The following is a 15,151-nucleotide window of genomic DNA, read 5'->3' as shown; positions in this document are numbered from 1 at the left end:
AGCTTGCTGCAAGCTCCATAGTTGCATCTGAATGGCAGGAAAGCAATTCACAGGTCAGTATTATTCCATTGCTATTGCTGGACAAAGCTTTGGGTGAATGTGAAAATAAGCAGTCTGAAGTCTTAAGAACGTCATTGCCTACACTTGGAAAGCTTTCACCTCACCACACAACTAGAAGCTCCAATGGGGGAAATAAAGGAAAGATTAAATTTGGCAGAAACTGGTGGTTTATGTTCTCACACTTGTTACACAGAATTCCCTCCTTCCCTGTGCTTTGTATTTAGGAGACCTAATGGGTCAATGAGCAGAAAAGACAATGGAAGGGAACTGAGAGAATGGGTCCAGTCATCATTAAATTGCATGGAAATATTCCCACAGAATCCAGTAAAAAGCCATTGCAGCAATATAATCAGAATCACCTCTCCGCAAGCCATGCTTGCAGCTCTTCTGACGAGGGTAACGTTGTTGGTCAACCCTCTCTCTTCTAGAACACAGGAACTGTTTATTACCAGATGACCCAGTCCCCTACCAGACTGCACAGTCTTAGTGATACACTTACAAAAAGCAGCAGAGCATTGTTACTGCATCTAGTCATTTAAGACTGATGAGACTGTGCGCATGTGTGCATATTAAAGAAACCTCCTTCAAAGTTCACAGTTGTGCTATGAATTCAATAAGCTGATCACTGTAAGCTGAAGATATACATGAGGGATGTTAAGGATAACAGGAAAGGATTCTCTAGGTATGTTGTGAATAAAAGACAGAATAGGGACGTGGGCCTTCTCCAGAAGCTATCAGGAGAAGTGGCTACCCTGCATTTGGAGAAGGCCGAGGTTCTTACTGACTTCTTTGCCTCAGTCTTCACGGGCAAATGCTCTGCACACGCACATGTGCACATCCAGCATGGCTTCACTAAGGGGAAATCCTGCCTGACCAATTTGGTGGCCTTCTATGATGGGGCTACAGAACTGATGCACAGGGGTAGAGCAGTTGATGTCATCTACCTGGACTTGTGCAAAGTGTTCAACACTGTCCCACACGACATCCTTGTCTCTAAATTGGAGAGACATCAGTTTGATAGATGGACCACTCAGTGGATAAAGAACTGGCTGGATGGCCGCACACAAAGAGTTGTGGTCAATGGCTCAATGTCCAGCAGGAGACCAGTAAGGAGCGGTGTCCCTCAGGGATCAGTGCTGGGACCGGTCTTGTTCAACATCTTTGTCGCTGACATGGACAGTGGGATTGAGTGCGCCCTCAGCAAGTTTGCCGATGACGCCAAGCTGTGTGGTTCGGTTGATAAGCTGGAGGGAAGGAATGGCATCCAGAGGGACCTCAACATGCTTGTAAGGTGGGCTGATGCCAACCTTATGAAGTTTAACCATGCCAAGTGCAAGGTTCTGCACTTGGGTCAGAGCAATCCCAGGCACAGCTACAGGTTGGGCAGAGAAGAGATTCAGAGCAGCCCTGTGGAGAAGAACTTGGGGGTGTTGGTCGATGAGAAAATGAACATGAGGTGGCTGCAGTGTGCGCTTGCAGCCCAGAAAGCCAACCGTATCCTGGGCTGCATCAAAAGGAGCGTGACCAGCAGGTCAAAGGAGGTGATCCTGCTCCTCTGCTCTTGTGAGACCTCACTTGCAGGATTGTGTGCAGTTCTGGTGTCCTCAACATAAAAAGGACATGGAACTGCTGGAACAAGTCCAGAGAAGGGCCACGAGGTTGATCAGGGGACTGGAGCACCTCCCGTATGAAGACAGGCTGAGAAAGCTGGGGCTGTTCAGCCTGGAGAAGAGAAGGCTGCGTGGGGACCTCATAGCAGCTTTCCAGTATCTGAAGGGGGCCTATAGGGATGCTGGGGAGGGACTCTTCATTAGGGACTGTAGTGACAGGAAAAGGGGTAACGGGTTAAAACTTAAACAGGGGAAGTTTAGATTGGATATAAAGAAGAAATTCTTTACTGTTAGGGTGGTGAGGCACTGGAATGGGTTGCCCAGGGAACTTGTGAATGCCCATTCGTGGTGGTGTTCAAGGTTAGGTTGGACAGAGCCTTGGGTGAGATGGTTTAGTGTGAGGTGTCCCTGCCCATGGCAGGGGGGTTGGAACTTGATGATCTTAAGTTCCTTTCCAACCCTAGCTATTCTATGATTCTATGAATTTTAAAAGGCATTAACGATCTTGGTGTATTGCTGCTCTGTTCTAGCACAGATGTCTCACACACTGCAAATCAGGGTATACTGTCTGCCATAAGTCATCTTATTCAGGAAAAGACCATCCTGCATTCACCCAAAAAACCAGACACCTCAGGTATAAACCCTGCTAACCCAGTCCTTAGCAGACTGGCACAAATCTCTGCAGTGATCCAGTTGGAGAAGCTGGGCATTATTTCTGGCACAACTATGCATTCCAAATTTCTGCCACAATGGCATTCTAACAATATGTTTTAGGCACACATTGTTATAAAGGAGATCCTATAGCTGTACTTCCTGCAGGTGCTTCCTAAGTGAACTCTTTTTTTCCTGGTTACATGATATTCCATGCGGTACAGACCATGACTCAATCTCTCCAGCTTTCTTTTTTGGAAAACACATGAGCTTTCCTTAACTACCATAGAACTTCTGCTGATGTTCCTGTCACATACTTTTAAAATGTTAGCAGTCCCAGCTGCTGGAGACAGGGAAGGTCAGTGGCAGGCTGGCAGAACACATGGGCATTCAGAGTACTGACCTGGTCCTCTGACATTGACATCCAGAACATCCACTTCTTGATCTGCTTGAGGTGGTGTAAGGGCTAGTGATGTGCTCCCACAGACATCTGCTGCCTCCAAGTGCTGCTGTGTCCACTGGCGCTGATCTATCTGCTCATCACCTTCTGGGAGCAAGGCTTGATCCTCAGCCTGAACAGGAAATAAACAGTTACTTCAGGACACTCATCACGAGGCCAAAGACACTAAACATTCTTAGGGTTTTCTTAGTTCAGTTGGGGTGGTTTTTTGTGGTTTTGTTTCGGGTTTCTTTGGGGTTTTGTTTTTTTGTTGGGGTTTTTGGGGTCTTTTTTTTTTTTTTTTTTGTGGTTCTTGTTGTTTTAAGCTAATGATTGTCTCCATTTACCTCTGCTTGGCATTCCCAACTTTTACACTCCCACCATACATTATGAAGCCTGAACTGCAAGACATTACACCACTGTTAATGTTCCATTTTGATGCAGGAGAGGCTGGGTAGGAAGGGGACACTGAAACAGAAGTTACCTGCTTTCTTTACTGGCCTGTAACACCTGTAACACTGCCTTAGTGGCAGTGTTAACCTGATGATTTGTTCCTCAGATATCATTAGTTACACATTACAATTCCTTGAGCAAAGAGAGGTTTTGAGCAAGGAGCATGTTCTGCAACTTAATGCAGCTGTTTTCCTCACCAGCGGTTTCAGGTGGTATTCAAGTTGTTGAGGTCCTTACCTTTGCTCTCTTTGGCTGAGGTCCACCATCACCTGCCCAGTGTTCAGTTGGTCCAGAATCTGCCAGGTTACCCTCTGGTATCTGGACTGACAGATTTCTAACAAACAAGGAGAACACATCACTTTGCAGACAGAGCAGGTGCTACTACTGATACTTACACTGGCCTGCAGAGACCAAGGATGGGATGCTTGCAAGTTTGGCAGCTTGCAAACAGAGGGGCTAAGAAATTCGGAATCTCAGGCAGATAACAATGGCATTAAATGCATTTAGAACTGCAAACTTGGTTGATTCAGTGGAAAACCAAAAGTGCATATATTTCTTCTTTCGAAGCTTTCAATTATTTCTGAATCATGTCTTTAATGTGCTACACGTAATAAAAGTTCATTGTCACCTATCAGCCTAAGAATGTCTCACCTATTTCAGGAGGAAATAGGCAAACAGTACCCAACTGCTGAAGTAAACAGTGTCAAAAACCCAAACATAACCAGGAGATCATATTTCTTACTAGCATTTTATAGATTAAGGTTCATCTGTCCAAAACAGATGCATTAAAATTTAGAGAAATAACCTAAGAAATTCCACCTTAAAAGGAGTTAAGTGCCTTTAATGGAAGATGTATACACCACATTCAAAATCCTCTAACACTAATAAACAAACTATCAGTGTCCTAAATGCAAACTTACTTGAGTCCAACAGCATCTTCCCCAACTGGCTCTCTGCGCTTATGATTACTAGGATCTCTGCGCAGAATAAAGCCCTCTGGGAGCCACAGCGAACCATGTTTGCGCTTACGCTTTGCCATCATCACACCCAAGAGAAGGATTAAGAGGATGATCAAAGCTGCCACGGCAAGTAGATAAAGCAACTGGGTCTTTGGTGGTAACAAGGGTTCACCTAAAAATTCCAGTTAAAATACAGTGAGATTAACAAGGTGGAGACAACAATCTACAATCTGCATACTTCTTTTTCTCACTCACTATCTCTTCCCCACAAAGAGTATAATGTCTCTATACTGTGACGCATTTAGAGCAAAGGCTTGAGGAAGTTTGGGCTTTGCTGCATCTCTTGTAAGAATTTACCCTGTCTTCTCAAAATATTTTTTAGAGTATGTGACTGCTGAACTGAAGATCTTTCTCCTTCCACAACAGTCTTGCTGGCTCAGGACAAGCCACCCTCAATCAGTGTACAGAGAGCTGATCTACATAAAGATATATGCGAGACTTAAGAGCACATGAATGGTTTTTAGTGGATCAGTGCAGTGTGTGCACACTGCCACAGCACGTAAAGAGATTTATGTTTTACAGGTGAGCTATGACTAGGCTCCAAACTTAAATGCCTTGCCTCACTAACCAGATGTCCACTTTAGTGTGAGGTGTCCCTGTCCATGGCAAGGGGGATTGGAACTAGATGATCTTGAGGTCCTTTCCAACCCTAACTATTCTATGATTCTATGATTCAGAGCAGAATAAACATATTGCACACATACACTTCTATAACTAAGGAAAACAAGTTAGCTTCCAAAAACCCTGCTGAACAGTGAGCCATATTAAGATGATGATCAATAATTTGAGCATGAATTCTGCAAGCCCAGGTTTGATGACTTCCTTCCTCCACAAGCAATTTTCCCTCTGCAATTACTTACTTTGGACAGACACAAAAGGATATGGCAACATGCCCTTGATAGCCTGAGCAGCTAAGAGAGCTGCAGCAGCTTCTGTGTTCTGAAAGCATTGCTCTGAATCCTCTGCACACTGACGGTTGTCAATCTCCAGGAACACCCTGGTGCTGCAGAGACACAGTAAGAGGTCACAGAAGTCAGCAACACCTTTGCAAATGCACTAGGTTAAACTGCAGGTTTTTAAGTTAATCTTTCCACCCCAGAACTGAATTTGTCCCCATTAAAAAAAAAACACACCAAAACAACAACAAAAACAGACCACAGCCCCAGAAGGTCCAGAACGGCCCAGACACCTAAAAGCAAGAGATACCAGCATAACAAGGCTAGAGGAACACAAAGGCATCCACTCACCCAATGACCTCTTGCTCTAGCTCTCTGTGCTTGCGAATGACCACAAGTGATCGCCGACTCCGTGCTGCAGATTTCTCCCCATAGTATGGGAATACCATGGGATTTCCCTGGGAGTCCAGCTTGATTCTCAGATTGGTGTGCAGGAGAGTTCCCAAAGTGCGCAAGAAACTGCGAACATCACCCAGGAGCTCGTCAGGAGGCATCAAGACCACAATAATCAGGGTCCCTTCAGCCAGCTTCTCAGCTTTGTCACCAGCACAGTCCAGACCGTCCCAACCGCACTCTTCACTGTTACAGCCCTGGTCACAACGGCCATCTGCATAGTGATCTGCACAATACTTGTCATACCTAGAACAGTGAAATGGTTACAGGCAGCATATAGGCCATACACATTCTGTACAACGTACCTGCAGTCTAGGGGCCAAAGCCTTACATTCTTTGTAACCATTTGAGGTAAAACAATATTCAGGATATATGAGAAGAAATGTAACCCCAGGATAAGCCTGCAGTTTGTCAGGGTGGAATTAGGAAGCACAGGACACCTCAAAAACAAGCGGTTCAATTCTGGTATCAGTGGAAGAGAACTGCTTATTTTGTTCACTAAGATAAAGCCATAACAATTCTTGCCTCACCAAGGGAGAATCATCACAGCAAAGCTGTAACATTTATCACAGCTGAAGAGAAAGAAGTGCCACAACAAACAAGCTAGAAAGCACATTCAGAGGTAGCAAATACAGCGGGGATAAAAACAGAGGTATTGCTGGTATAGAGTGAAATTCAGGATAGGAGGCAGTACTATTAAAACCCAGTACAAGCTGAAATGCCTCCTCATTTCCAAAGCAAGAAGAGCATTTCCATCAAGCACCACTAATGCTCAGGATATCGACTTAGTTCATTGCTGCAAATCCCAGAACTACTTTCCAAAAACAGACAAAAAGTACACAAAGCAGCAGAAACTCCCTGATGCCAAACTTTCAGAAAGAGCAAGGAACAGCAACAAAAACAACGGAAGAGATGGGAGCAGCAGGCACAAAGTGTACCAATTATTGAAAGCACTAGCAGGAGGTACATTAGTGACACAGAGAACCTGTTCTCAGGAGGAAGCCTTACTTGCATGTTTTGCTATTTTGCTGACACTCAAAGTTGTCAAACAGGCACTCTGGTGTGTTGCAGAACTCGTCACACTGTCCATTGAAAAGCATCCAGCAGCGCAATGAAGAGGAGCAGTTGGCCCAAGGATCTTCCATTGTCAGTGAGCAGTCGCCTCCATCCCACTGGCAGGCATGAGTGTTACAGTCTTCATCACAATAGCCATCTTTTGCTTTTTCCGCACACTGGGAATCCAAACATCCTCGGGGCTCTGGGCTGAAAGTTATGGGCTGTTCACACTGGCTGCCTTGGGTGTGAACAGGGCACTGACAATAATAGTAAGGAGGCTGAGAATGAGGGTGGCAGCTTCCACCATTCTGGCAGGGGGCACTGGCACAACCCGTGTTTGTCTGGCACTCCTCTCCCACAGACAGCTTGGGGCAATAGCACCGTGGACCAGAAGACGTCTGGATGCACTGCTCCCCTTTCTTGCACTTCACTTGTCCACAAGTACTGTGGCTGCTGAACTCACATTTTGCTCCAGAATAACCCTATGGAGGGGGAAAAAAGGCAAAACAATCAAGCTCACAAACTTATTCTTCAATGCTCTGAGGGCCGAAGGCAAGAGGAAAAGGGCAAACCCTTTCTCCCTCATAAAACCTCTAGCCTCATTGCAGGAGCCATGATTTTCTGATCTAGCCTCAGGGTTATACCAAGAACCTACCAGGCTCCAATACATTTTGAAATGGGCTTACAAGAGCCATGAACAATGGACATCTTGAGGCAAGCACACAGAATACAAGATAGCAAAATAAATAGTCACAATGTAGTGCTAGGTTTAAGCCAGAAAAGCCAGCTGTCATGCCTCAACAGTAGAACTGCTGGGGGCAACAACAGGCAGCATCACTCTCCTAGGGCACCTGGAAGCCCTGGGTTTCCCAGCTAAGCAGATAAAGGATGTAAGTGTGTCCAAGGAGACAGCTTTGCAAGCAGTACAGAAAAGATAACATTCATCTACAGTGGACCCGTGAAACTAACAAGACTGTAGCCAGAGAACTACAGCTGAGGCAGGCAATCTAGTTTCAGATGCTTACCGGAGGACACTGGCAGATGAACCCATCCGGCATATTGCTGGCAACAGCACATGTACCTCCATTCTGACAAGGCTTCCGGGGACACACATCTATGACACTCTCACAGTGACGACCTGAGATGTGGACACACAGGGAGAAGAGAGCAGAGAAATGTACCCGTGTGCATGTCAAAAAGCCATCATAAAGCAAAACAGGTAGAGAACATCTCTTCAGATAACACATGCTCTTTTAGTAGCTAAGTAGTGGTACAGGAAGACACAACCCCAGAATCTACAAGGTGTATCTGGAGAAGCCCACCTTGTCTGCCTCCTCAAAAATGTGTGCAACCTGCCACAAAGACAGAACTTGCTGCTGTCACCCCCAAGTCAGGCAGGCAGAGAGGCTGAAGGTGCTGTACCACATCAGTTTGGGGGTTCCTATGATTTTCTTACTTTTTGGAGATGCTCAAGGAATCCAAAGGGACATCACACTCTAACCATGAATATACAACCCTCAGGACCAGATGCAACATGTGTAAATAAGACAAGCAAGTGGACTCTCCTCAGAACTGATCAGCTAGACAGAGGTCTTACCGTACTGACTAGCATTTGCAGCAGCTCCCAGACTCAGACTCTGACATGAGATTTTAAAGAGATGAGGATAACTTAAGCATGACTTGGATCCCCTAGGAAAACATTAATAGAAGTCTCTACACATGTGCAGCCAAGACAGACTGCTTAAAGACAGGAGCAGACAGGGCAGGATGGCCCATGGAGTTCTGGCATCCTATCAGTCACAAGCCACAGCAAAGCTACCCCATCCCCTCCCAGGCAGAAAGGTCAATGTGGAATGCACTGAAGATGAACAGCTAGCAGAAGAAGTATGCTCCCCCTCTGTGTCTAACATTTCCAGACAGATTTCATGCCTGAGACACAGCAGCTCTCTCTGCTCCTCCTAGGGTGCTGCACTCCCCACACTGCAAGTTCCAGCAACCGTTCCATGACAGCCAGAAGCAATATGAAGCATAATTCATAAAAGCAACCTTAACAGACAGACTTAAATACAAACCTGTCTGATAACCTGCACTGGTGTCCCACTAGCTAGCCTGGTTCCACTTCCCTCATAAATCGCTCTTTTAGGAAATTTTTTTTGTCAGTCTAGGTAATGCATTCAAAACCACTACATTAATGCTTCAAAAGTATGTCTCTGTGATTTCTTTGCATCTGACAATCACAAATTTAGTGGAAAATCACAGCAGCTTTACATTTTCAGAAAAAAAGAAGAGTAAAAACTACTGGAAAAGCATGAAGAGAAGGTTACTGGTAAGCCAGGAAACTGAAAGGTTTAAACAGAGGAAAACTGAATACACAAAAAGTTAAACTGACATAGAAACTGGAAAGCTGAAAGTTAAGACACATCTGGAGACTATTAGCCAAAGCTTATGCCCAATGGGAGGCAGAAAGCAGAATAGCTGCAATACTAACAACGAAGAGACCTAGAGAGAGTGAGACACAAGTTTTCTCAGTGTGAAATTCTTGCAAAGTTGTGATTCAACGTTGGATTATGGAAGGATCACATCATTAAGCTAGGAATGTACAGTCTGTCTATACACAGAGTATTCCATACTGATCACATCAGCAGTATAAGGAGGAAAGGGAGCAAGGAGTAGAAAAGAGGCCAAAAGCTAATTATAGATACCATGATTAATACAGAAAATTCATATGCTTCTTCGCAAAAGGAAAATCCATGGAGAAGCTGACATGTGAACAGTTACACTTCCAATATTAGAAATGTGAAATTATGAAGAAGAGAAAAGTACCACAGAAAAAAAATCCTGGCAGCCAGGTGTTTCAGGAGATTCTTTTGAGACAGCTCTGGAAACCAAGTTTCTTAGAAGGTTTAAAAGCCGTCTTTAAAAACTGAGACATGGTATAAAGAAATCATCAGATATTGTAAGGGGAAGTGACTAGATAACATGATTGCCAGAAAGGGAAAGAATGACCATTCTTCAAGATACTACTCTGAAATTGGGAGCATGTTTACAACTACTCACCAGTAAAAGCACTACGACAGATGCACGTATAATCATTTATCAGCTGAACACAGTCCAGACTTCCACGAGGGTTACAAGGATTAGAGAGGCATTCATTGATATCTCCCTCGCATCGCTCGCCTGCAAAGCCTGGGAGACAAATGCAGCTGTAGCCCCCAATCTGGTCAATGCACTGCCCTCCATTAAAGCAGCGAGGTACTCCTGAGTCGGAAACACAGTCATCGATGTTCTCCTCACAGAAACGGCCTGTCAAGACAGCAAAAAGTGTCATGGCTTCATTTCCTAAGCTGCTCATCAAGTTTTAAGACTATGTCACACACTGTCCCCCATACACCCAGGTAAAGATTCCAACTTAATGCAATCCATACCCCACACAGACAGCCTCAGATCAGACCTAGGGAACATATGTTCTAGATCCAGGCTGTTCTCAATGGTAGGTCATACTGGTACTTAGCAGCTTTCATGCTTAACTTAATTTAAGGACATAAGTAAAAAGGAGAAAACAGAACAAAGCCAAAAAAGATGCACTCAGTTTAGCCCTGCAGCTGAACATAGGCAGAAAGCCCTGTGCTGTCCTTGCAAGGCTGTGAGCTTCCCACCATTTATTTCATGTGGCGGTAACCCTGTAACTTGGTAAAGAGCATTTGCAGCAACAGCATTAAAACAAGCAACAACAAACCAACAGAAAAACGACTGTGATAAAACACAGACTGCTGGCCAGCATGCCATTCCTGCAGTTGGACTTCTGGGGATCTACAGTAAACTCTAAACACTATGAGAAGAAATGGCAGTTTCTCCCTCTCCCTACAAGGTTTCCTGTAAAGAGACAATGTCTTGTACTGGTTCTGCCTTCACCACAAGTCTAACAGATGAAAGGGGCAGAGAGGGTAAGCTAAGAAGTAGTTTTGTCTGTTAATAGAGTTGATTGATCTGGAACAAGGAAAGTCATTCACCTAAACATGGTTATACACTTACACTGGCAGCAGTAAAGCACTCATTTCAAACTGGGCCAGGGATAAAAGCTAAGTCATGAGTTATCGTAAGTTATTGTACCAATCTCCTCTAATTCCTTTCATTTACTAAAAAAAAAAAAAGTCTGTCACATCCAAACAGTAATCTACCTCAACAAATAAAAATTGAAGAATTAAAAGCAGTACAATACAATTAAGAACAATACATGAAGAATGGCTAATGCAATGATTTATAATGAAATAAACGCTTATCCAGACTGAGGAGATGTGCTGACAGCCATACTGAAGCGAATGAACTGATAATACACACGGACAGGAGGCAGATATGTTAGATCATTTTATAATTTTACTTAAATTTACTTTATGAACAAAGAATTTAGTTCTATCTGACACACATCTGGAGATTTTGCCTACGCTGAGATGACACACTTCAGAAAGAAAATACAAGTTCAGAGGAATGTAAAATTTTTAGCTGACTTGAGAAATAAACTTAAAAGCGAGAAAGTATTCACTGAGGGGTTAAAAATGCACAATCCTGCATATTTCAAAAGGGAGAAGTCAGGGCCGTCAGGTGAGAAGTAACAGGGAATGAAAGGTTAGGTTTCAGGAGACAAGACATCAAACAGGCTGTGGAATCAGTTACTGAAAACCACCATCATGTAACTGTGCTGGGGTTTTGTTGGTTTAGTTTGTTTGTTTGTTAAAAAAAGCTTTTAATATAAGCTTGAATTTGCCAAAATAGTTTAAGGTAGCTTACAGGCACTGAACTTTGATAGAATCATAGAATGCTTTGGGTTGGAAGAGACCTTAAAGATCATCTAGTTCCACCCCCCTGCTATGGGGGGCAGTCTTTGTACAAAAGACTCCAGGACTGAGTACAATACAGGATGAAAATTTAAACAAGTAAAGGACACCGGAAATGCAGTGAACTTTATGTAACAACTACGCAAGTTTTCTGTGTATTTCATAGCATCTCAGCCAAAAAGAAACCTTGAATTTACTACACCAAAACAGACAGGGTTGGGAGAAACCTTAATGGTAATCTCATCCATCCCCACTGCCAAAGATGGATCATACGTTCCCAAAGGATGCTGTCATGACCTATTCCTTAAAAAAAAAAAAAAAAAAAAAAAGAGAGAGGACAAAAAACCCCTGCATTTATTTTTAAAGGGAAAATATGGATCTCAAGGGATTCAGTGCACTTTGGGAACATTCTTCAAAGAAAATAATGCATCCCCTCTAGACTCCGTGTTATGAAACCAGTAGTCAGAAAGGAAAATTCACTTTTATAACATTCACTGAATTGCTGAGCTTCATACCCCGAGTTCCTGGTGGACAGGAGCACTTGAAGTGATTGATGAGGTCTATACATGTTCCTCCATTCTGGCACGGCTGAAACTGGCACTCATCCACTTCATATTCACAGTTGACACCCTGGTATCCAGGCACACACTGCCAGTATAAAAATAAATGTGAACAATCTTCTTCTAACAGATACACTGGTAGACATCTTTGAAAGGCTAACACAGACAAAACAAGCTCTCAATGGGACAGATTATGACTGTCTTTGTAGCTATACAACTGCAAGTGATTTCAAGGGCTGCAAAGCCAGCCAGCTTAAGCACACAATTTGACCATGTGACTAATCAACAGCACACTGCATGATTGAATTTGAGTCACTTTATTCCTGCAAAATGTAGTGATCAAATCCTGACACACTCTAGCACTGAGACTAGCTTAGTAGTTTTGACTTAAGGTTTACATAAAACTCATCCTTTCCTTCTGGGCATGAGCTTCCAAGGTGTTCTACCATTCTGAAAAGCTTAGGAATGTTGATATACCATGATCTCATGGTCTACACTGCTCTCTGCATCAGCTGTAGGAAACAGAAAGCAGTGGAAGGCATCTCCCACCCTGAGAGATAAGGGATACTTTGCCCACCCAGTAGGGAGAACACAGCATTCCTTTAATGTATTCTACATAAATTTTAATATAAATCACACCTCAGGCAAAAAAAATCTTTCAAGATAAGAACTCCGTCTCCAAACAGGCCAGGAGTTCAAATGCCCATCAACCACACCTGCTTATGATCACAACTCTTAATTCCATTTTAAAAGCCTCTCAGGAGCACTGCTTTGGCCACAGCTAAATTAAAAATTCTTTCCAGGTGCAGATTTGCTTTCATCCCCTCTTTGAAGCTGTTCTACCACTTGCATGTGTTTCTGATTTCTTTTGATTCCTTTGCATTACAATGTTCTTAAATATTTAGAATTTAGACCTCTTCCTACTAAAACACCATGCATTACCTCGCACTGGTATCCACCCAGGTGATCCCGGCAGGTAGCACCATTCTGGCAGGGGCTGGAGTCACATTCATTCAGCTGCACCTCACAGTAACTGCCAGTGTAACCCACCTGGCATTGACAGTGGTGTGTGTTTCCCACATTGAGGCAGTGACCAGAGTGCTGGCACAACTGGTCCACTGAGACTCCTGAAACAAAGGTAAATAAAGTGAGCAACCATTTAAAAAACACTTGCTGCCAGTGTTGGTAGCTCAGCCAGGACTTAATATGGTTAGACACAACAAATTGAAAGGTTGAAACTCAAAAATTGGAGAGCTGCTCTTTAAATTACAGTGGGTCAGAACCACAGCTGACTTCCAAATGAAGTCACTGCTCTGACTCCTTTGGATCATTAGCATCAACACAGGTATGAAGTATTTGTATTGCTGTATTATTTTAACACTGGCTGCTGAATACATATCTGAAGTACTACTGTTGCAGTACAAAGGTTCAGTGTTTGTAATTAGAATGTCTGCAAAAAGGTACTGGAGCTTGATATCCTTCTCCTTTGACACTGAATATGCTTGTTTGGATTTCCTGCACTGAAAATGGCATGACACTATCCATCAGCCTGGGGTACAAGACACCTTCCAGGAAGAAATTAACTTAAAACCTAAGTCTTCTCCATGCCCATCATCTGAAGCAGGAAATTACTACCTTGAGGCACCATGGTATTACCTATATAGCTAAACAGCACACTTAGTAGCCAGTATTCTCTGTGAAAATACTTACAAACATCATGAGTTTTGAGATGCCCTTCTTGTACAAGTACAACACATCTTAAACCTGCCCTGCCTGGGATTTAGCAGAAAGGTATAAATAGCTGATGTATTATCCAAAAAGGCAGTCTATGTAAAACAGTACTACTGAAACTCCGAGACTTCATAAAATATTCAATTCTCCTTTTTTAATATTTTATGGTAGAATTCTTATGTCAGGAACAATCAGGAAAGACTTGACTCCCAAATATAACTGTGCAGACAGCTTTTTAGCTTAGAAGTGATCATGATCGACCAGCTAGAGACAAAGCTTTCTGGGACTTCTAATGCATGCTTCACAGGTGTATGGGTAAAGGAGGTAAAGATTAATAATGCATCGGGAAATGTTTCCAGTTAAAGCACAGATAATGCTTATTTACCCCTTTGTGAAGCTGCTACTTGACAGGAGACATTTGGCACATCACAGTAAGCACCAGTCCAGCCAGACGGACAGACGCATCGAGTGTGGGCTCCATGTTGGACACATGTGCCTTTATTCTTACAGGGAGACTTGCTGCACAGATCCATAAGTGCCTGAAGAGAAAAAAATACAACATAATATATGGCTACCACAGTAAGAAACACAACTCGGAGTACAAGCTCAAGAAGCAAAGAAAGGAAGCTCTGCATAACTGCTCCATGTGGTGATAGAAAGAAAGGGGCACTACTTCCCAACTCTAAGCCAGGTGCTTCACTGACAGTCTCAAGAGTTCATATGCCTAGGAAAGCACAAATGTACAGAGAAGTAAACCCAGATGGCAGCATCATTTGAAGAGTAAAAGCTGATCCTCTGCAGAGGGATCTTTGGCTGGGTTCAAGAAAATTCAGCTTTATCTTGGATTAGGCTTCTAGTTTCATGTAAGTAGGAAGCTTCCAGCTATCAACAGTAATAAGGGCCCTTTCTTCTCCCAAACTCCTTCTGTCCTCGCTGCTTATTGAGGATGACAGATGTGTTCCACATTTTGAGCTTTGTTTTTCCTTTTTGTCATTAGCTCACCATACCTGCTTTTTCCCCCATTTGCTCTAGTATGGTTTCGCTGAGTTTCCCTATCTCCTGAGATCCAACTGAAACCCCAAAACTGTTTCATAACTGAAGATGGGGCACAGTATACTGCTTTTCTTGATTCCCTATATTGAAAAAAAAACCAAAAAACCAAACCCCAAACCAACAGTTTCCAAACAAATAGACTGAAATTCAATAAATCATCATATGAAAATGGAGTGAGGACCCAAAATAACTCTGTCTGGTGTAATATAAACCAGCCACTAACTGCCATTTCCTTTTCTGAGCACTTACGTCTTCAAGGTAATACAGCTGTTTGATTTCAAGCTGGCTTGAGGGAAGGATAAGGTTTTTAAAGTGAGTAGTACTGGATTTTGGCTGTA

The 15,151-nt window shown here is 43.2% G+C and overlaps 1 protein-coding gene across 1 annotated transcript in view; it reads right to left on the bottom strand.

Annotated features, from left to right (window-relative positions):
- Positions 1-15,151, bottom strand: part of NOTCH2 (notch receptor 2) — an 87,447-nt gene that overhangs the window by 8,212 nt on the left and 64,084 nt on the right. The window contains exons 19-29 of the mRNA XM_065673916.1: positions 14,146-14,299; positions 12,972-13,156; positions 11,985-12,117; positions 9,695-9,940; positions 7,663-7,775; positions 6,590-7,119; positions 5,480-5,827; positions 5,093-5,235; positions 4,134-4,344; positions 3,451-3,547; positions 2,725-2,893 (exon numbers count right to left, since the gene is read on the bottom strand). Of these exons, the coding sequence (XP_065529988.1) occupies positions 2,725-2,893; positions 3,451-3,547; positions 4,134-4,344; positions 5,093-5,235; positions 5,480-5,827; positions 6,590-7,119; positions 7,663-7,775; positions 9,695-9,940; positions 11,985-12,117; positions 12,972-13,156; positions 14,146-14,299 (2,329 nt within the window). The remainder of the gene's footprint in view (positions 1-2,724; positions 2,894-3,450; positions 3,548-4,133; positions 4,345-5,092; positions 5,236-5,479; positions 5,828-6,589; positions 7,120-7,662; positions 7,776-9,694; positions 9,941-11,984; positions 12,118-12,971; positions 13,157-14,145; positions 14,300-15,151) is intronic.

The sequence above is a fragment of the Lathamus discolor genome, chromosome 3, assembly GCF_037157495.1.
Source record: "Lathamus discolor isolate bLatDis1 chromosome 3, bLatDis1.hap1, whole genome shotgun sequence".
NCBI classification, from domain to species: Eukaryota; Metazoa; Chordata; class Aves; order Psittaciformes; family Psittacidae; genus Lathamus; species Lathamus discolor.
Note: the sequence above shows the minus strand (reverse complement) of the source record. Positions and strands in the feature narration are given on the sequence as shown.